The sequence below is a fragment of the Lissotriton vulgaris genome, chromosome 3_1 (genome assembly GCF_964263255.1).
Source record: "Lissotriton vulgaris chromosome 3_1, aLisVul1.2, whole genome shotgun sequence".
NCBI lineage: Eukaryota > Metazoa > Chordata > Amphibia > Caudata > Salamandridae > Lissotriton > Lissotriton vulgaris.
In genome coordinates, this window is record NC_141689.1 from 831,448,367 (window position 1) to 831,471,523 (window position 23,157).

Below are 23,157 nucleotides of genomic sequence, written 5' to 3' on the forward strand. Positions count from 1 at the left end.
TCAGCATGCACCAATCAAGGTCTTTTTCCCAATCTGCAATTGTGGGTGCGTGCGGGGCCACCCAGAGCTGCGCGATATTCCTCTTCGCGATCATACATCCGAGTGCGACCCATTGTGTGGTGTATGTGTTTAGGTCGGTCGGTTCTCAAATGTTAAGGAGGCACCTGGGCGCTTCTGGCTTAATCTCGACCTCCAGCTTTTTGCTCATGACTGTATGTATCTTACGCCAATATGCCTGGATCGGTTCACAGTGCCATATGATGTGTATAAATGTGCCTAGTTGAGTGCATCCCCGTTTACACGATCCGTCCGTCTGTCCACCCATGTGTACCAGCTGGGGACCTGTCACATAGATTCTAAGGAGGATTTTTAGCTGCACAAGCCAGAGCCGCGCCGAAATTGCAACCGTTTTGGGGGAGGAGATTGCCATCTGCCAGCTTTCATCATATAGTTTGATGCCGTCTCCAGTCCATTTCCCCCTCAGGGATAGTAGGGGATTGCCCATATTGTTGATAAGTTTTCGGTAGGTTAGGGAGATTGCCCTTTCGGGTATGTGGCCATCTAGCAATCTGTCCTCGAGTGGGGAGCTATCTGGTGGAGAGGAGTCCCCAGGCAAAACTGTCAGTAATGCGTGGCGGACTTGCAGATATCGGAAAAGCTCAGAGTTTGCAAGTGAGTGTTGACTTTGGAGAGCGGCGAAAGGCTTCACGCCCCCTTTGCCCCATAGGTCCCTAATATAGGAGATGCCAATTAGGTCCCATTTATTGAAACCCTTGGAGTTACCCAGATCTCCCAGCTTTTGCGAATCCCCCAAGAGAGTGGCAAGGGTCAACCTGCTGTTCCAGCCAAGTGATTTGTCTGCCGCATGCCAGATCTTTACTGTATGGTTAGTAGGTAGAAAGTGGACATTTTCTTGCTTTACTGCATGTGCTCCTGCCTGCATGTGGAATCCATGTCTGGTTTAGACTCACAGTTGGTCTGTCACTCTAGACAGTTACACAAAGGGAGCTGAGGTGTGTCTTGCATATTCTGATGTCCCAATGTCTGAATATGGTTCTGCCTGTCCTCACATACAACTGTCTCCACCCCCTGTAGTGTGTCTGGAACCAGGTTAGAAGAAGGCAGAGTCTTGTGCACTACGAAAACTTTCCTTTGAAGTGTGTCTACTTCAAAGGTAGAAACTGGTATAAGTACTAGAGCTGTGACACCATAACCTCAGAACACTTCAGAACCAAGAGGAAACTCGGCCAAATAGAAGAGCTGGAGAAGCTGTAGGAAGGGAACTGCTACTCTGCTTGTTGCTATGTTGTGCTGACCTGCTGCTTCTATCTATCATTGCCTAAAGTATTTTGAGCCAACAGTACGTCAGCTTATTGTCCAAGCCATGATTATCTCTCGTTTGGACTATGCCAGCGTGCTGTTCCTGGGCGCTAACAAAGCTGAGGTACTGCGACTCCAACGGGTTCAAAACCTGGCAGCGAGAACTCTGATTGGGCTCCCTCGCAGATGCCCTGTCAGTGCTACGATTGGAAGACTCCATTGGCTCCTGATTGCTTCTCGGATTAAATTTAAAGCCCTCATCATGGCGTTTAAGATCCTTAAAACCGGGAGACCGGTCTTATTGCGCCCATTGTTGACCTGGTACGTTCCCCGGCGTAGCCTACGCTCGCTGGGACAACACCTGGTGAATGTACCACGAATCAAACTATGCCGCATGGGAGGGCGCTCCTTTCGGGTGTTGGCGGCTACACTATGGAACTCCCTGCCAGCCCACATCCGTGGCTTAGAGAACCTGCTGGCTTTTCGGAAAGCCATTAAAACTCTTCTCTTCTCATCATCATAGGCTGTTGTCTACATCTGGCTAACCTTGAGTACCTGTCTCTTTGATCTAGCAGCGCCGGGACGCCTCTTTGCTGGTGCAGCTGGTGCGCTTTACCAAACCCCTAACATAACATAACATAACATCTGGAAAATGAAAGGACTGGGCTTTGCCTTTTGTTTCCTGCTTCTCAAGGTTCTCCAAGGACTTGTGTGTGCTTTCCCCCTATTAAGAAGTCTCAGGGCCATCAAATACTTCACCTGCAGCCCCTGAACTCCCCTGCTGGGATTTCTGACCTGCCAAGTAGTACCAATTCCAGTCTAGGGTTCCTTGGAGGTGGCTTTGCTGTAATAAAGTGAAGAAAATCCATGCATCGCTCTTCAGCACCTGTTTTTCCAAACTCAGTACTGCCGTACAGCTGAAAAACCAACGCATCGCTGCGGCCGAAGAACTGACGCAGGCCTGTGGCTGAAAGATCACGCAGTCTGAGTCCTAAGCACCGTGTCTCCGATGTCTGAGGCACCTACTCCGATGCAGGCCCTGCTGTGTGACTGAAGAAATCTCTGAATCACCTACCCGCTGCTGGAAAATCAATGCAGAACCTATTACACTACCACTGCATTGACCCAGCATGTCTGGATTTTTGACTCATCGCAACTGTGCGTCAAGTTCTTCATCGACGTTGCCCGGCACTAAGGAACTAAGACCGCATGTCTGGAGTTTGGCGCATCATCTTCCCACGAGTAAGGTTTCAACGCATCACCTCCCCTGCCAGCAAGTAGGCGACACTTCACCTCCTCTGCACCGCAGCAAGGAATCGAAGCATCACCTCCTCTAGAAGTAAGGAATTGACACATTACCTTCCCTGCGAGTAAGGAATAGACTCACTGCTTTGTTTTCCAGTGCATCCCCTGCACCTGTTTTCGCCTTTGATTTTGACGCATCCGACAGTACTTTATGATAAAAGTTACGCATCCATAGTTTACTATGGACTGAGTTGATTTAAAACATTTTCAAAGTGATATCTTTACTTGTGTATGTTGGATTTTTGTTGTTTTGGTTTTGTTTTACTCAGATAAATATTGGTTATTTTTCCATACTGGTGGGGTGTCCATTTGCAGTGCTTTCATTGTGTTAATGTGTGTGTTTTGTACAAATGATTTAAACATTGCTCTGCGATAAGCCTGACTGCTCCTGCCAAGCTACCAAGGGGGTGAGCAGGGTTTATCTTAGCTGTGTAATCCCCTTACACTGACTAGAATAAGGGTACCTACTTGGACAGGGCACAAGCCACCGTCAACTAGAGATCCCCATTTCTAAGAGTAGGCACAGTGCCCGCGACAGGAAAAGCCCAAAATGCAACTTGGACGCATCACATTTTTCCACCGAAAACTGAGCCTTTTGTCCCAATAGCTCTAGATTTTGAACCCTAGCTCAGCCATCACCGATGGAAACCTAGCCAACCTGTATATTTTTTTAAACTAGACACCTGGGGGTATCCAAGGTGGGCTGACTTGTGCGCCTCCTACACATTTATTTACCCAAAATCTGTGATGGAAAGTTCTGGAATCTGTGTGGAGCTGCAAACTTCAATCTAACCAGCATTTCCCTAAGTTTCCCAATAAAAATGGTACATCACTTGTGTGGGTACACCTAGTGCCCATGACAGGAAATGGTCCAAAAAGCAACATGGACGCATTGTATTTTTCCACCAAAAACAGAGCGTTTTTATCTAAGGTGGTTATCTTTAGATTTTGGACCCTAGCTCAGCTGGCACCAATGCAAATTGTACATTTTAGAAAACTAGACACCCTGGGGTATCCAGGGTGAGCTGACTTGTGTGGTTATCACCATGTTTTGTTACCCAGAATCCCTTGCAAACCTCAAACTTTGACTAAAGAGACACATTTTCCTCACATTTCTGTGATGGAAAGTTCTGGCATCTGTAGGGAGCCACAAACCTCCTTCCAACCGGCCTCCCCACAAGTCTCCTGATAAAAATGGAACCTCACCTGTATGGGTGGGCAAACTGCCTGCTGCATTGGCCCAAAACGCAACATGGATACATTGCATTTTTCCACAAAAACTGAACTTTTTTTACAATGTGAGTAGCTTTACATTTCAGACCCTAGCTCAGCCGCCACCTATGGAAACCTAGCCAATGTGTACATTTTTGAAAACCGGACACCAAGGGATATCTATGGTGGGCTGACTTGCATGGTTCTCAGTACGTTTTATACCCAGAATTCTTTACAAACCCCAAGCTTTGACCAAAAAAACATATTTTCCCCACATTTCTATGATGGAAAGATCAGAAATCTGTGGATAGCCATAAACTTCCATCCACCCCTCATTCCCCGAAGCCTTCGGATAACAATGGTACCTCACTTGTGTGGGGAGGCCTGGTGCCCATGACAGAAAACTGCCCAAAACGCATCATGAATACATCAAATATTTCCACAGAAAGCTGAGCATTTTTTTCTGCCTGGGTAGCTCTAGATTTTGAACTCTAGCTCAGCCAGCACATTTGAAAACCTAGCCGACCTGTACATTTTTTAAACCTAGACACCTAGGGGTAACCAGGACTTGCGTTGTTCTCACCATGTTTTGTTACTCAGAAATCCTTACAATCCTCAAACTTTGACAAGAAAAAACAATTTTTTCTCAAATTTCTGTGATGGAAAGTTCTAAGATTCTACGCAGAGCCATAAACTTCCATCCACCCAGCATTTCACCAAGTCTCCGGATAAAAAAGTCTCACTTGTGTGGGTAGGCATAATGTCTATGATTGGAAACGGCCCCAAACATAACATGGACGCTTCACATTTTCCTCCAGAAACTGAGCTTTTTGATCCAAGGTGGGTAGCTCTAGATTTCGGACCCTAGTTCAGCCGCCACATATGGAAACCTATTCAACCTGTTCATTTTTGAAAGCTAGATTCCTGTGAGTATCCTGGGAGGGCTGACCTGCATTCTCTCACCATGTGTTTGTATCCAAAATCGATTGCAAACTTCAAACCTTTACTAAAAAAATGCATTTTCCTGTCATTTCTGTGATTAAAAGTTCTGGAATCTGCCAAGAGCCACAAACCTCTGTTCACCCCGCATTTCCCCAAGACTGCTAAAAAAGTTGGTAGCCAGTTGTGTGAGTAGGAAATGGCCCAAAACGCAAGATGGACGCTAATGGCTTCCAGTGTGTTTCTGGCTACATCTCATGAGTTCAGCATGCCATGAGTTTGAACAGGCCATCAAATCGCAGATGGGGGATGGGGGAGTTGGTAGTGGCAGCGGAAGTGCTTCCGCTACCATCCCTGGTGGGGGGATGAAAATGGCCAGTCCATGAGAGGCGCGCCAGCGCTTACCCCGTGGGCATGTGCGAGGACGGAACAGTTCCATTCTCAGCACATGACCACCGTGTCTTAGGGTGGAACCTTTCTGTCCTCAGTTCGGAAGGAATTAAGATGCTGAGAAAAATTATCCCATTCTTGCCACTGGACACATGCACGATGATTATTATGACAGTAATAATATAAATATTGGACTCTGTGAACTCAGTCCTCCTTAGCCCCCCAAATTCACATTATAAAAAGAAGATTGTTGAAAATGAAGCAGCACAACTAATATTTCAACTCCCCAATTCGACTAATGCAACCCCTTTCCTGCAGCAACTCTACTGACTGGCAGTAAAGCAACTCATTCAATTTAAAACCTTCTGTCTTACATTTAAGAGCCTTCACCGACTTGTCCCCTATTTTTAGCAAGAAAACTTCATAAATATCTCCCAGCACGTACTCTAAGATCAGCTTTAGCTAAATGTCTGGCTTTGCCAACATTTTGCAAGAAGAAAACTGGAGGAAGCTCCAATCCAGTTAAAGCACCTGCCATTTGGAATGCCATTCTGACTCACTTGCACCTCGAGGCTGACCTCAAATTGTTCCAGCGTAATCTTAAAATGTGAATGTGGCTCTTCAAGCAGGCGTACTTATGAACATTAGTTGCATTCATGATCATGGTGTCCATCAAATCTTAAATAATCTTAGGGCCTAATTCAAATCTTGGTGGACGGAATACACTGTCACAAACATGACTGATATCCCTTCTGCCTTAATACAATCCCATTATATCCTTTACATACAGCAGATGGGATGTCCATCACGTTTGTGACTGACTTTTCCATCCGCTGATATCTAAATCAGGTCCTTGGTGCCAGAACCCCATGATGAACGTCTGCTTTGTAAGTTAATTCAACATAACATAGCATGTACTACTTTGCCTCTGAATATGCAGAAACAATACCAAAAAAAGCTCCAGACGGTGCAAAATGCAGCTGCTAGACTTCTTCTGAATGTCCCTTAGCACGAATCAGTATCCAAGGAAATTCAAAGACTCCACTGGCTTCCGGTGGCGCAACAAAATAAATTGAAGTCGTTATGTATAGCGTACAAGGCACTGAGCAACACAGGACCACGATTTCTTAGAAATTTATTTTCCCGGTATAAACCGGCCAGACAACTATGTTCCACAGGTGCCAGACTTATGAGAGCTCAAAGGATCCGGACCTCAAGTTGGGGAGGCCAAAGCAGTGCTTAATTTGTACAAAATGAAGTGCTGGGGCTGAAAATGCTTCCAAGGAGGCTGCAGCCCACTTCTACCTCCGGTGTGCCCAACGTTCAACACCTGCACTGCCTCAGTCTCTATCCTGTAACCATGCTCTGCTGTCTGTCCCCGAAGACATGCGTTTACTTCTTTACCTACACCGACAGATGAGTTTGAAATCAAAATGTACACCAAATGAAAATGCTTTTTTTTAACATATTAATCACTGTGGTCTGACTAGGTTTGTTGCAGGTAAGGAGGCTGCTTGAGCACAGCAGGTCATGTCACTGCTAGTTCTGCCTGTATTAGTTTGGTCCAGTTATGACGACGGCATAGGCATCCACTGCTCAGCTTGCTGTGACCCTGCCTGCCACAGCACAAGCACTGTCCCAGCCCCAATTCTGCAATGCCTGTGAGATGTGTGTATGACTATTGCACCTACTGGGCTGAAGCACACTCAGCAATTAACATCCTTGGAGGCAGCGCACGGAATCTACAGGTGACTCCATAGCGCACAAAAGTTACGGTGGGCCACCACCACATCAAGCACGTTGAGGATAGTAGCAATTTAGGGCTGCAAGCCCCCACTACAAATATCCAATGGGAGGCTTAGGTTCAGGCAGTGGCAAGGTGCAGCAGACTCCGGGAATAGAATGCAAGCCATTAGTTAATGATGACTTCTTGGATTCATGACAGGCGTGACGACATCATCACTAAAGTGATGATACACAATCATGCCTGCCTGAACAGATGTGTGCCTGCCTATGAAAACATACCAGCCCGTCAACATGCAAGGTATGTGGTTCTTTTTATTTTAAATTGGGCAATTAATATTGAGACCACCACCTGCAGGACCAGAAATCGAAGCCCAGGCCCTGTGAAAGAAGTGCCGGTGCTGAGCACCTGATAGCACCTGCTCAAATTAAGCACTGGGCCGAAGCCTCTTGTATGGCACTGCAAAACTATGGAACATGCTCCCAATCGAGCTCAGAGGCGCCAGCTCACTCATCATTTTTAGAAAAGGGCTAAAAACGTGGGTATTTCAGAACTATATGTTCCTTCTGGGCTAACCGCTGCCCTAGGGCCAAGACACCTCTTGGTATTCGAGCGTTCAATACATTTTATTAACATTAACATTAACAATATAGCAGCAGGCAGATTCAATGGGGCATATGTATCAAAGAATGGTTTTGCAATTTTCACATAGCGATTTTTAGAGAATCGCTATTTAAGAATTGCAAAACGAGATGTAATTAAAAATGATATTTTGCGATTCATTGGCATTAAGGAAGGGCTTCCCATTGCACGGATGAAAAATTCGAAAAAGTGCATTTTTCCAGGAAATCACAAATTACCACCAACTTGAAGTTGGTGGTAATTTGCGATTCCTTAAAGCAATATCGCAATTTGCGTGGGCTACAAGAATAACATTTAGGGAATCGCAAATTGCAATTCCCTAACTGCATTCATAATTTAGGTAACCGCAAATAATTGCGATTACCCATATTGCGACTTCTTAGAGCTTGATTGAATGGAAAACGCATTTTTGCGTTCGCAAACCGTTTGCAAACACAAAAAGCGTTGATAGATCTGGCCCAATATTCTGTGTTGACTTCAAACAAGGGAAACTTTAGACAATTTCCTAGAGGTTGTTTTATTCAGCTTATGTACAAAAGTCTTTGTGAGACATCCCTAGCCCTACTTCATCTTCTTCTTCTAGAAAGGTTATCCTTACTTTTCTACTGCTGCCTTGACGTTAGAGAATTCCAAAAAAACAGATGTATGACGTCTCAACCATGCAAATACACTGTTTGTTACAATCGGTATTAGCGGAGCTGTGAAGTTATATACATCTGTTTTCCTCTTATTTTTGGAATAAATATACACCAAACGGCAGCATTTGCATACATTGAGGAGCATGAGGACATGTCCATTAATGCAGCCAAGAAATGTAATATACAGTTTGCCATGATACTGATACACATTATGAGGTAATATATGATCTGTTATGGATGTCTTTCGGTTGTGTATTTTGGATACCACATTAGTGAGCCTTGATATGAGTTTACGTTGATACTGGACTATTCAATTTTTGGAAATGGAAATGCGTACTTAGTAATAAAAAGAAATTCTCATATAATAAATTGTACAAACAACGTAAGCTGCTCTCAAAGTCTCCTCATTGTCTCATAGACATAAGCCGTTCAGAAAAGTTACATAATAAGGCTCACCTAGAGGTTCATCTTTAATGTCTGGTCTCAAGCTCCTCTAGAAGTTCATCTTTAATATCTGGTCTTGCCTTGGTGCATAAATCTGTAATATCCAGGCAGTCATCTTCAAGCTCATCTCCATAAATTTCACTTGCTGGCAACTGTAACAATGTAGCTTGATTGAGTGTTTGACATCTCTTAAGAACCACATTGTCTGCCACAAGGATTCATTATTCATATTTTGTAAGTCTGCTGTTTGTCAAATACTATGTTTTTGGCACCTGTGAGCAATATTTCTACGGAGTGAGGGATCATCACTGTAATAGGGTGTCCAGTCACCATACTCTCACATCTCTCAATACTGACATCAACTGTCGCAACTGGTTTTTAGACAGCTGGGCATCCTGTGGTTCCAGGGTCAAGAGTAGTTAAAACATATGCTAAAGGTCTTTGAGAGTCTCCATGTAATTGAGTAACCACTGAGAGAGTGCAACCTTTTTCTCTCACTGCCTAACAATGTGAACATTTAACTGTAATCAGGCATTCTCAGAGCCAGGGCATGCCAGAGACTTTCTCTCAGCTCTAGGCACACTTTTAAGCAATTGTTGTCCCATGGAAGCGGATCAGGCACATCTTTGTGCATCAGCCTCAATAAAGGCTTGGCCACAACTGAAAAGGTTGGTATTCGCTGCCTACAGTAATCAACCAGTCTCAGGAATGTCCTGACTTCTCTCTGAGTTCTGGGTGCATTCATCATCAGTATTATCCCTATTCTCCGTTGTGACACCTTGCTCATTCCCTTTTCAATGAGATGTCCTAAATATAAGACTTCTTTTTGACAGTATTGTAATTTGCTAGGGGGCACATCAGGCATTTGGTTTCAGCCAAATGATTTAAAAGAGCCATTGTGTCCTGTTTATAAGCTTCTTGTGTGCCCGATGTCACAAGTAGGTCTTTTTGAAGATCTGAATAAAAATCAAAGGACTCTCTGTATAACCTTATGGGACTCAGTCCTATTCCAAAACTCTATCTCTAAATACTAATGAGAACAAGAATTGAATGTCCTCATGCAGTGGGATAGAGGATAAGGCCTGGCAGAGATCCACAATGGTAACCCACTCTGCAGTGCAGGGAATCTGAAATAGTATTGTTGCAGGATTGGGTGATACATTACAACATGGAATCGTAATACTATTAATTTTTTTTAAATAATGTTCAATTCAATGCTTGCCGTTTGGCTTCTGTAAACCTATAATCTGCGGATTGCAAGGACTTCCAGCAGCTTCTTTTAAAATCCTTTGTTTTAGCATGTTTTCAATCACTGGAGTTATTCAAGCCACAGTCTCAGTGGTTAGAGTATATGGTGGTGTTCTCTGCAAAACTTAATTTGGCTTTATTGTGATTTGGAGTGGTTCTACACCTTTGATTAGTCCAATGCCTTTCCTTGAAAATCCCATACTTCTGTTTTGACAGTATCTCCCAAATTGGAGGGTAATCCCCTACCATCCTTACATTATATAATTATACAGTTATTTTATTGTCTGCCCATTTTAATTCAACATCTTCATCATGTGTTAGAACTTCGACACCATCAAGCGTGTAGTAAATGGTGCAATATAACTTGCACTACAGACTCCTTCCTAACATATTTACAGGACTTGAATCACATACTACAAATTGGTGATCCTCCTCAAATGAACCTATTTTTACAGGTAGATTATTTGACGCAGGATTAGGCATTTGTTTATTTGTAACATCTACAACTTGGATCTTCTTTCCCGAGATGGGTAGGTCTGGGACTTCTGCTGTCCTAACAGTGGAGCTGGTAGCTCCTGTGTCTATGAGAAATTACACTTTGTGGCCATTAACCTCTCCTTCTACAAATATTCCACTTTAGTCTCCCCCTAAGATTGCACCAAGCACACAATCTTCCTTCTCCCTCAGGCACCATCTTTGGGAATTGTCAGAGTCAAAATTCTCATTCTCCAACATGAGGAACTGTTGAAATGGGGTCTGATTTTGAAATGGATTGGAATTTTCCCTTGGCACCTGATTCATATTGAATCTGTGATTTCCCCTATTCTGTGGGGCCATCAGAGCTTGTGGGACCTGCATCAAATGAACTTGTGACTGCGCTGACATCTGCATTTGTTGGACTGGAACCTAAACTGCAACATTTTGTATTTGCGTTTGATATACCCCTTGCATTTGCCCATTACCATTCACGCGATTTGGATTCTGTCTGCACTCTCTCTTTCACTGTCTGAGCATGTTACAATAGTGACAAGGAGTCGATTTCATCAGCGTTTCAAAGTCTTCTGAATTTGGAACAACTGGAACACCTTGACCTCTACCCTCTGAAACATCAACTTCACTCTGTGCAATTTGCCCACACATGAAAACCAACACCTTGAATTTCCCCAACATTCCCTACATTTGATTGTTCTGGAATCTCTTTTGAGCCAGCTTAGTCTGAGCCAAAATAAAATTCCCTTTAGGTCTCTCTTCTTTATTTCTTGCCCTTCAGCACATTATTTTGCATATCTCAGGATCTCAACTAAGGGCTTTGCCTGGCAATAAATGTACATCTACAGTAACATCTACAGTAAACACATAGTAATAAAATCATTAAACACTTTTAGTACAGCCAATAAAGAGAGCTTTTTTGTAAATTTCATTTTAAGGGCATTTCAATAAAGAAAACAATGCTACAAACATTTTAAACAACTAGCCAGTGAGAATACCATACATAATCATTATCAAGACTGCATACCTTGTACATTACAACTGTTATATCTTGTGTGCATGTCCCGTTATAACACCATAGATGTGTATATGTTCACCGTAACATAAAACCTGCTGTAGAGGTCCAGAGAGCCATTGTAGTAGGAGTAGCAAGCAATCCTCCCATATATATATATAACACATAAATGTGGATCTGTTAGACAGTAGTATAACATCCTCGTTTTAATTTTACCCCTCATTCTTGGTAACCAGTGGTACTGCGCCAACCTCCTCCTGTTACTCCCGGGCCCAATTCAGAAAAGATTCCCAAATGTCTCTTGATCTGGAGGTAGTAGGCATTAATTCCCAAAATGCAGATAATTGTTAGTGCGCATATGTGACGTCTTTAAGCCATCCCCTTGTGGAAGGAACCCTCTTCCTCCCCCAATACTCGGCGGCCTGGAGTTTGGCAAAAAGAAGGAGCATTGCATGTATTTTGCAAACCTTGACTGGCGTGTCTTTCATGTAGCCTAACAGTGGTCAATAAAGAGAGCTTGTGTGAAAAAAGGGCTTTATTTTTAATGCTTTATTTTTTCATTATTTATTTGATGAGTATTAAATCTTTTAGGTATCAGCATTAAACGTTAATATAATCCAATAATCTATATTTCAGCATAAGAAAGAATACAATATTGGTTACAATTACAGTTAATATCGTAACAATACAGCAAGAATGTTCCATAAAGGAAGTTCCCTAATTGAAATTAAATTGGAATAAGGTAGACTAAGGTGTCAGTTCAGATATTGAATACAGAGTTCTAATGAGAGAATCAATGCGTTAACATAAAGCCTTTGCATGTTAAGCTGGAAACTATTCTCAGTTATAAATCAGTAGACATCAAAGTAATAGGCTAAGCAACCTCCCATATAGAGGGGTATAAGAAACTCAGAGGCGATTCCCCAAACAGTGTAAGTGAGAAAGGGTCAAAGGAAAAAGCCCTTCTCCTGCTCTATGAACGCGTACTAATATAAACACACACTATTCTAGGTGGCAAAATGTTTTCTTTCATCTTCTGCATCCAGAATATGAAAGTTCAGTAATTTCCTGGTAATAGGTGAACACCCCATCTTCTCACATCTGTACAATGGTCTATAGATGTTAGTCCTTATAAAGATACATTGTCTACATTATGTGGTCCAGACTGTTCTTCTTATGAGTCATCTTTCCTGTTTCCGCCCCTCATTCTGGTGAGAACTTCACAATCAGTTATCTAATACAAACCAAATGCCTATTCACTCACTAAGAGAAGGCTTCTGGAAAATTACATCTGCAGCAAAAGAGCAAATATCTTGTACACAACATCAACTCAACATGGAAAAGCAGGCCTTTCAATGTTAGTATGAAAGTTCTGTAAATATGGCATCAGAAGTTAAGTTAAATCAACACGTATTTACTTCACTTGTGGACTTAAAACATCTAAGTAGGAGTACCTACTGCAAAAATGTTCATTTTTCATAGGTGCTCTTAAAACCTGGAGTTTTACAAGTTTTTCATAAACAATGTTGTTTGCAAAGAAAATTCACTGCAGTAAACCTGTGCCCCCCCATTCAACCTGAGCCTGCTGGCTTGTTCCTGAGATGGAGCAGGGTGTCTTTGCTCTGATGGACTCTTACATATGTACTCACTACACTGTTAGGTTTAAAAGTGAAGAGTGTCTAGCAATGTCATGGGAACTCTGGGCTGAGTTGGTCCTTCTTCTGTGTCTTGGCTGAGTGTAGTTATAGTAGCCTTTCCGTGTCTCTGACAAGTTGTAGCCACTCGTATATCACTACATCCTGACATAGTTTTTAGTCTTCAAAATATAATTGCCCCATAAATGTGAACTCACTCATCCATCAATCAATCACACATTCATTCATCCAGGCTCTCACTCACTCATTTAGTCATAAATGTACACTTTCAGCCGTTCATCTAATTACTATTGCAGTTGTCACTTACCCACCCACAACACCACATACACAACTCGGCAATCAATAAAGAAGTATTTATAGTTATAAAAACCTGTTAAATTTGTCAATGCTGGTTTTGTTCTGAAGATGGCAACACAGATGTGTTATTGTCACTGGTGGGACATTCAGCCATTATTTCTCATGTGCACTTGCACACTGTCGGTATAAAGGATCTTTTCCTTCCTGTCCCGTGCTCAGATTTATTCGAGACATTAAAAATGAAAGCTTATGATTTTTTATTGTTAAATACACGTTTGGGAAAATATAGATTGACTAGAAAATATGCTTTGTGGGTGTGCAATGGAGAATCAAAGCTTGGGTAAGAGTGTGTTTCCTGATTACTTATTATTTACACACGTTTGTTTCTCAAACATTGTAAATATTTTCCTACGTTATTGCTGGACATTTTGGCAGGTAACAGACGCGTACTCTCTCCTGTAGTAATGTTTCTTACCTTCTAGAAAAATCCAGAAATCTTGGTGCTTTCAAAGCTTGGATGTTTTTTAAATTGGCCGCCAATATATATTTTTTATATTTTGACTCTGTGGCAAACACGTTCAGTACGAATCATGGCTTCCTTTTTAACCTTTATCTGTTTAAGAACCAAAGAGTGCAGTTACTTTACAATGTAAACAGAAAGCATCTGTGAGTTGTGTGCCTTGGTGGCTCAAGCCAGAGAATAGCTGAGAACCCTAATACAAGAACTTTAAACAATACAATTATAAACATACCAGAAATATATTGAAGTTTTTTCTCAGCAAATGGCTCTTTACAGGGCTGAAAAATCAGCTTACTTAGCACATGCGATAACGAAGTGTCAAGGCTTTCATTTTCTTATCTACTCTATCTAGGAAACCTTGTAATTGTCTTTTATCTAGATGTGTCACCAGTGTTTGAATGCTACTCTTTAATGTTTGGTTGTGCAGAGTGTCAGGTCATTGCTGACAGAGATATTAGTTCACACATCCATGAAAATAGATCTAATATAGCTCTTCCAAATCTAGAAAATTAATATTTGATTATGTACAGTTTTATATCGCGCGAACGCTACACGAAAGTATTGGACAAGAACACATTTATTATTTTGGTAGGCATGGGAAGATTTAGTGATTTGTCCAGCATCACAGGATGCTGAGCGTTCCTGCCGAGACTCGAACCTGGCTTCCCAGCTCCAAAGTCGGCAGCTCTGTCCTCCAGACCACACCGCACCCCTTTTTGTCAGCTGAGACAGCACAAATGCAGGATACGAACTGATTTTCATTTAATAGTGTTCCATTGCAGCTGATGCGTAAGATTTCACTTTTGAAGTGTTGAGACTCAACTTTTAGTGACAATACTCTTTCACTTCATTCCATTTATGTTCATGACTCTGCCCCGTTTAACCTGTATAATTTTACCGACACTTGGTGCCCTGTTTATAGAAGGAACGTTTTACTCAACACATAACGTTTACAGCACATATCCGTACTAATAGAGGCAACAAATAAACAATATAGAAGAGAATCGGCCATGTGCAAGTTGAAATGTGTTCACAGCCATAGATGTACCTGTAGGCCACCACATCCCCACTGTACGGGAGAACTGATGCTGCAGGTTGGGGGATCTCTGAAAACAGGCCCACATCACATCATTCAATCAGAATGCAAGATTTTTGTTCCGAGACCAGACAGGCATCACTGGCTTTTTCCAAACTCAATATATGGCCTTCGATCGCTCCACATACGTATGTTCCAAGAAGTTTTACTGCTGGAATGCAATGCTTGGGCTTTCAGCCATTTTCTCCATCTTCTACGTTTTGGCCAGTTTACACTATAATGGCACTTTAAGAGTCTCGGCGATTTATTTGGGTTGTATGACAATATTGTGCGGTCAATAATATTGACTTACAATAATATTGCATCCAGTACACCGCTTACCACTACATTGTGATTGATGGTAAGTAGATTATTATTACACTTTCCTCAACATTTACTTACCTAGACCTCTCTTGGGATGTAGTGATTAGGTTGATGTAGTTGGTGCAATATTTTTGTCATGCGATATAGTGGTGGTAAACCTTTGCCTGTATCGATTTAGGAGAGATTATAGCCAAGGCTCTAGCAGATTTTCTAGCGTTATTTTCAGTGAAATGACAGACGGGTAGTCTCAATTGCGGGTCTATCAACCCCTGTAGTCTGCAATAAGCCGAAAACATATGTGTGCCGTTTGAAGACAGGACTTCATCTGTAGCTCTATTTGTTTCCTATATGTGCTATTCAGTTTATGTTCCAAATTTAAACTGTCCTGTTATAGTGCAAAATAGTTTAGAATATTATCACCAGAATCTTCATTTTGATTCAAGGCACTGTTATATGTATATTTATTTGACTGCTAATAAACATAAGGATTGTTACTGTGAATTCCAAGAAGAATTCTACTTTATTAAAAAAATTATTTACAGGTTCTGCATCAATTTATTACCTCCCCCTTGGAGAAACCTTTTACCTTCATACACAAATTGTTATAATTATAAGCTTTACTAATTGATTGCACATCATATGTACTTATGTGTTTATTTATTTTGTATCATTAACTTTCCCTTGTGACACATGTACATGACAGTGATGGCAGTGCACAGAACATTGAGTTTTAGGTGCTTTCCATAAGGCTGCACAGAAACATTTGCAGTATTGAGTCCATGTGATTGTGTTAAGGATGTCATAGGTGAAAACAGACACACCAAAATACCATGCTGCCAAAGGTAGTGTGACAAACAGACATACAACCTACATATTTACATCAGAGTGGGGCAGTAATCACTCATGTCTCATTAGTTGCAACATATGACGTTTCAGACCTACTATGAATTCTTGGACAGAGGGCATAGTTCATGTGGACTGGCCAAAAAGGTAGAATTACCTGAACTCAGAGGCAGTCAACAGTGGCTTGGGTGTGAATGAGAGGTTATTGTAAGTGGACTTTAGATGCTCAGGCATCAGCACTGCTCCTACGTGGCTTTGATTGATGCCTAAGGGCCTGATTTAGACTTCGGGACGGGTTACTCCACCTCAACGGCAACGGATATCCTGTCTGCCAAAGTATAAATAAATGCCATAATATCCTACGGGATTTATATTTCGGCAGCCCGAATATCTGTCATTGGTGTGACAGAGTAACCTATACGCCTAAATATAAATCAGCCCCTAAGTTTCTACATTTTTATTGAGGATAAATGGCGAAAATGACTATCACTAGATCATCAGAATTGATAGAATGCACCTTTCAAGGTCTGCCCGTAGGAGTTCAACTCTGTATCTCTAAGAGCGGAGGCATGCTGCCATTACCTTGTCTTCACCCACATACAAACACACAGGAAGTAATTAATGAATATTTATTAAGAAGCTGCAATGTGCTGCAAATGTGGCCACCTCGCCTCGCTCCCAGATGAGTGAGGCCCCAGGAATTCAGGAAAACTACATTTTGAGTAGCTTTATCTATTTGCATGCAACATATTCTATATTGTGTAGGACATTTAATTGGTCGTAACACAGTTTTTATCTCTGTTTCAGTATTTGGGGTGCATTGAAGTTCTACGCTCAATGAGATCCCTCGACTTCAATACAAGAACACAAATCACAAGGTACGTTTTTTTTGGCAATTCAATGCATGTATTTGGTATGAGCAAAGTGGACTTCCATTGAGGATCCTTTGTACTCCTAGACATTGTTTGGAAAATAACAATGTGAAACAGGAAGTAGAGCTTAAATATATGCAAACATCTGAAAAAACACACAAATTACAGGTAACATGCAGAAATGTTGTAAGCTGAATGAGCCGAAAATGTCTGTATTTTTACTGAAGCTTACTAGATACTAATGTGTCCCACTTGTCTCCCTCACCCAACATTTGGGTTATCTTGTCAGCAAGTGGTGTTACCTAAAGGGTCAGTAAATGCACTGCAGATGTTTCCACTCTCTCATCAAATAGCCTTCTTTTATTGTTATCTGTTTAATTAAGGCTTTGTGCATATGGTACACTGGATGTGTATTTTTTAACACATTTTGTTAGTTACGCTTCAGCTATTTACCCACCTCCACATACTAATCTACACACAATCAAACACTTCCTCTGTTGCATTGGTGGCTTCTGACAATCATTTATATTATTTTGCAGTCAGGATTCGAGTCAGGAATTTATTGGAGCTGCTCAAGTTAGATGACCCGCCAAAAACTAGCATCATATGAATTAATAAACTGTCATTCCGTGAATTCAAGCATCGTCTAAGCGAAGGTGATGCTGGGGTCTCTGAAGAGACATCTTTGGAAGATGCAGAGCTTAGAACCCACTCTACTACATCAAAAGATATACATTAGAACTTTATCACCAAATAAAGACTTTGGGACTTTGCAAAACTTCATCCATTGAAGGCTTTGTTTCCAGTAGCGCTGGTTGGTGGGAGTGCTGCAGGTGGTGAGGCGGGGTGGGGGTGGAACAGGGTGGGGGTAGTAAACCATGGAATATGGTCCAACTGAGGTAAGTAAACAAATAAATAAATAAAACGAATTTTGTTGCACGCGCTGGATCGCATTTGGCAATACAGCGCGCACAATGACATTTGTTTTATTAATTTATTTGTTTACTTACCTCTGTTCGGACGTATGCCGTAGTTTACTACCCCTCCCCCTGCTTCTCCCACGCACTGCTCCACCGCCCTGCAGCACTCCCACCACCGGCCACTTCTGTTTGTTTCTTGTTTAGTACCAACTGGTCAGAGGTTAAACTCTCAGGTCTCTCCTATTTGGCATGAGGAGTTGATCTGGAAATATCAGATTGTCCATTCATTTATCCTATGGCTCCAGACAACTTGTTCTCACCAGACTGTCATATTTGTTTTAAAAAGGGAAACTTGTTTCTCAGATCTAAAAGCTTTGAAGCTATAGTCCACGTATCAATTTGGCTGTGGACCACAGCATCACAACGACCTACTTGAAGGGCTGATCGTGCACTGAAAAAACCCCAACGTTCATATTCCAGGAGCCAAACGATGCTTATTGACACTGTTTGTCCCATTTGTTGGGTAATGAGGATAAAGGGTTCCCTAGTATCTCTTCCTCAAGTATATACCGAACACAAGAAAGGTGTTGCAAACCAATAAAGAAAGATTATAAGTATAACAAAAACCCTGAAAAGAGCAATGTTGACTGGTACAAAGATCCCTCCCCACAATTCATGTCACGCTTCATCATCCGGTCACGTTCATATTCAAGTCGAGTCATTGCCTTAATGGGCTCAACCAAATTTTTAAGCTCTTATATTTTGATAATTCCTAATCATTGAGAGCAGACACAGAATATAAAATCATCTATGAGTTACTCAAGATATAGTTAAGTGGATGTGTCCTTGACAATATTAAAAATGGTCTGGGCTACAATTTTGGCTGAAACATGTTGACTTAGAGAATTTATGAATAATTGTGAATGTGGATCAGTGCCTTTTGCAGGTCATTGGAACCATAATGACAAGCCCTACTCTACATGTGAGTTGACTATGGTGTATATAAATATACTTGCTGTTGTAAATGGTGAGCCTCAAGATACTTCCTATTAAGAAAAAGTTAGGAGCCAATGTCACACATGCATTAATTTGATTTAATTTATAAAGCTGGACATTTGCCAAAGGCGTCTAGGTTCTACCTGGAGTGTAAGGACTGGAACTAATGATAAGGAGATTAAAAGGCAGAAGTAAACAATCAGGCTTTCAGTGACTTTCTAAAAGCCAGATGGTTTGGGTTATTCCGTAAATGATTTAGCATTTGATTCCAAAGGCGAGTGGTTGCATGGGAAAAACTTCTACCTCTGCAGGAAGCTTTGGAGGTAGTTGGAACTGGCATTCTGTTAGCTGAAGCTGAATGCAAAGGTCTATTTGGGATGTACCATCTGAGTTTGTCTATAAGAAGATCAGGGCCCGTATAGTAGAGTGATTTGTGGGCTGTACAGAGCGCCTTGAAGGTGATTCTCTTTTTGATGGGTAGCTAGTGTAGATAATGCCTGGCTTCAGAAATGGGTTCACATTTTTTAAAATCTTTTTCAGCACCCAAAGTGCTGCATTTTGCAGCCTCAGAAGTCTATTAAAAATATGTTTGTGCTCCAACATAAAGAGCATTACAGTAGTCTAACTTTGAATGCACCAGGGAAGTGACCAGTACCTTCTGCAATTCTGAAGGCAAATAAAAGTATTTTCTTCAGCACTTTTAAGGAATGGAAGCAGAAAGAGGCCAGCGACCTGGTTTGATCCTTAAAAGAAAGTTTGGAATCAAAGTTAATTCCAAGATTCCATGCTTTGGCCACCAGAGTAGGAAGAGAGCCAAACACTGAATCCCAATCAAAATGCCTAGAGTGCATGCACTCACCCATGTCCAGCATAGTGTACTTTGGTTCCAAAATTGAAAAGCTGGACCATGGCCCTAACTTATCCTAACTGAAAGGGAATCAGCCTCAAAAGGGGGAGGGGGAAGGTATATCTCTTTAATCAAAAACTGGGGTAGGTAATCTTATAAACTGATGGGAAGAAAGATTTTCTTTTGGGTTCCTGGATAGAAGCTGTCAAAAAAGAAAACGCCATTTTTATCTGTCAGTCTGTGGTTGACATCAGTGACCAGGTGCCTTGTTTGTGACAGCTTCCTTCTTCAATCCATAAGTGAAATTTCCCATTGGGTTAATTTTTGTGATTATGGCATAATTGCTTGGCGAAAATTGACTTAGAGAGATAGGTTGATGCCCCATCACACAAGTGGGCTAACCTAACAACATTATCCAGAAAGTCAGGAAGTGGCTTTTCTACAGACCTACCCACAAGAGTTGAACGATAGAGTGATTGTATAACCAGTTATAGAATTATGTTTAATAATTCTATGAAGTGCATTACTGCTTGGTTGAGAGGGTGCCCACCTTAAGGAATAACAACATTAATTTGTCAAGGTGAACCCCAAAGTCACAAAATTAACCTGGGATCAAAACCCTGGTTGCTATGGCACAGGGACGACTGGCTTAACTTAGGACAATATGTAAAGTATTTTTGCAGTACCCAAACAGTAATATAGTCAAAACACCCAAAAATAAAAATCCCAAACTCAGTTAAAAAAATGGAGTAAATTTGAATAAAAAGAGTAACACCAAAATTATAACAGTTCCAAAGGGAAAACCGGAGATAAAAATAAAAAAAATGAAGTGAAGATAGCTCCAAAAAGCACTAAGTGTCAATGATAGTCTAAGGAGGTAATAGACCAGGACTCATGGTCGATTTCCTGCTGAAGCTGTAGAACGCAGTTTGGATACATCAAGCAGGTTTGTCCCAGTCAAAGATTTTACCTTGTGACTTTTTTAGGGAGCTCAAACTCCTCCAACAGGCCAAGCCTGAAGTTATGTGCAATGAAGTTGTATTGAAATCAGACACCTTTGCGTCGAGATCCTGCTGACAGCTCAACAGGTTTTGAAGACCATTAATTTTCTAAGTTCCACATTTTCAGGGTTTCTGAAGCACCTCCTCTGGGTCACTTCTAAGGTTTCCAGGATGTCAGGATTATAGGCTGCTGCAGTCAGGCTACATTGGTAGGGCCAAACCCTGTTTGACAAGCCAACCCTGTGGATGGCAAAATAGATGCTGTAGTCCACATGTGACATTTAACTTCCAAGCCCTGGGTGCATTTCTCACACCATATACTAAGGAGTTATAGGCAAATTAAGTATGCCACTCAGAGATAAGCCAATTTAACCATATTTAGAGGGGGTTTACAGGCACTGTACTCCAGTTTAGCAGAGGTAAAGTACACCGAGATTTAATGCAAGCATAATAGGTTCTGAAAAAGGTGCAAATTCTGTGGTCACCATTCATTCAAGTCGGATTTTCACCAAACAAGAATTGCTGTATCTTTGTCTCATGCAGTTTGACATTGTTTGCATTTAAATGGAACACTAGCTTATGAGATTTGTTAGTACACACAAGAACATTTATATGGAAACGTGATTCTAAGATCACAACATTGTGAGGCTTACTACCGGTTAGGGGCCACATCCTATGTGGCAGATGAAGCGTATGTCCATTTATCAGGACCCCTAAACCCATTGACCTTGGCTTTGAACACTGTGGCAACTCCCAAAACACAACAATTGCAATTCGGACATTGTGATATACATAATCACATGTCCCTGTGGTTTGGGATATGTAAATATGACACTTGAGGTTCGTATCATGTTATGCAAACACAGAAGTAATATATGGTGCAAAAGGAATACAACACACATATGGGTACTCATTGAAAACGTGTAGATGATAAGATCTACATAAGAAATGACCAATCACTTATTAGAGAGGAAACAAAGATGAGTGTATAGATTACACACACACACACCTGATTGGTCTTAATGATGAGATACCATGGTCACAGATAAGTCACCAGTGACTGCAGTGCACAGTCATTAGTGATCCCCAGGGATCTAGGAACAGAACCTTGGCAGTGCAGATATATTTTTTTTACTATGTAGGGGGAACGTTTTCCAGAATTACTTACTTTACTCCGTTGCTTGTGTATAATTTTTGGGATTGATGTGCAACATTTTGGAAGTATTAATAACTTTTACCTTAACTCCAATCACATTTAATAAAGTTCATATTATGCATTTATTTCTTTGCAGAAAATAACTCATTTTTAATGTGAACCGTCTTTAGTTTTATGGAGAGGAAGGCAGGATCAACACAAAACATTCTTTGAATCTGGATGCCTATTAGACATTATTTAGCTATCCTGATTAAACCTTATTTAGGCATGTTAGCGTGCCTTTCCAGCCATCCAATATAAATATTATGGTGCTAACAGCTTGTGCCTTTTTCCTCGCGAAATGAAATGAATGGTCTTAGTTAAAGCTAAATCCTCTACGTCTGTTACAGTGTGACCAAACAGTACATTCATATCCAACGCTTCAGGTGATCTTCAAATGTTATGCATGTCCTCCAAGCAACCTTTATTCTCGTATCTGAACTTTAATTGTGGAAAGAGTAAAACATGAAATATACTTAAAGTCTATATGTCACACTGAAGGTGGATACCATTTACTATCTTGCATTTCTTATATATGGCCACAATAAAGTTTGAGTTATTTAACTATTAAGTTTTCTTTTATTAGTTGCCTTGTGGTAAAGTTTTACTAAAAGAGTTACACAACCCCTTGTACTTCTGAAACCACTGTGTTATTTGGGTGATATTATTTGCAGTTTTGAGAAATACAAACACATAGAATAAAAGCTTTGTTAATCAGTAAATTATACAAAAATCTGGAATAACATCCAAATAACATTAAAAACTTTGTGATTCAGGCCCATAGCTTGTGAACTTGTTTCATTTTGATTGGCTGGGAGTGTCAGGGATTTTATTTCACCAGTCGTGGTCGATCTGGGGATGTCACAAAAGAACTGTGGATGCCAACATTAATAAATTATGCCAGTGGTTCTGTAGAACACATCCAGTCACACAAGAGTCCTAAGGGGTCATTTCTGAAGTGTATAAAATGGGCACATGATCTAAAAAAAATATTAGTTTCATATGTTGATGTTCGTGCTTCAGATTTTAAGTGTTATCAGACATCGAGTGACCAGGTGCGGATCATGATCATATTCAGCCCTAGAAGCCTTCTATGGATTCACATTGATGTTAAGGGTTCATTTTCATCACTGCAGTGATCTCTATACATGGACATAATGGTCAAGATCAACCTAAACTCTAAAACACTAACATTAGCTACTTGTGGTTATCTGCACCACTGGAAA

At 41.1% G+C, this 23,157-nt stretch overlaps 1 protein-coding gene across 1 annotated transcript in view; it reads left to right on the forward strand.

Annotated features, from left to right (window-relative positions):
* SHC3 (SHC adaptor protein 3) overlaps nucleotides 1–23,157 on the forward strand; it is a 437,106-nt gene that overhangs the window by 155,726 nt on the left and 258,223 nt on the right. Inside the window, exon 2 of the mRNA XM_086961141.1 lies at nucleotides 16,908–16,978. Coding sequence (XP_086817267.1) covers nucleotides 16,908–16,978 — 71 coding nt within the window. The remainder of the gene's footprint in view (nucleotides 1–16,907; nucleotides 16,979–23,157) is intronic.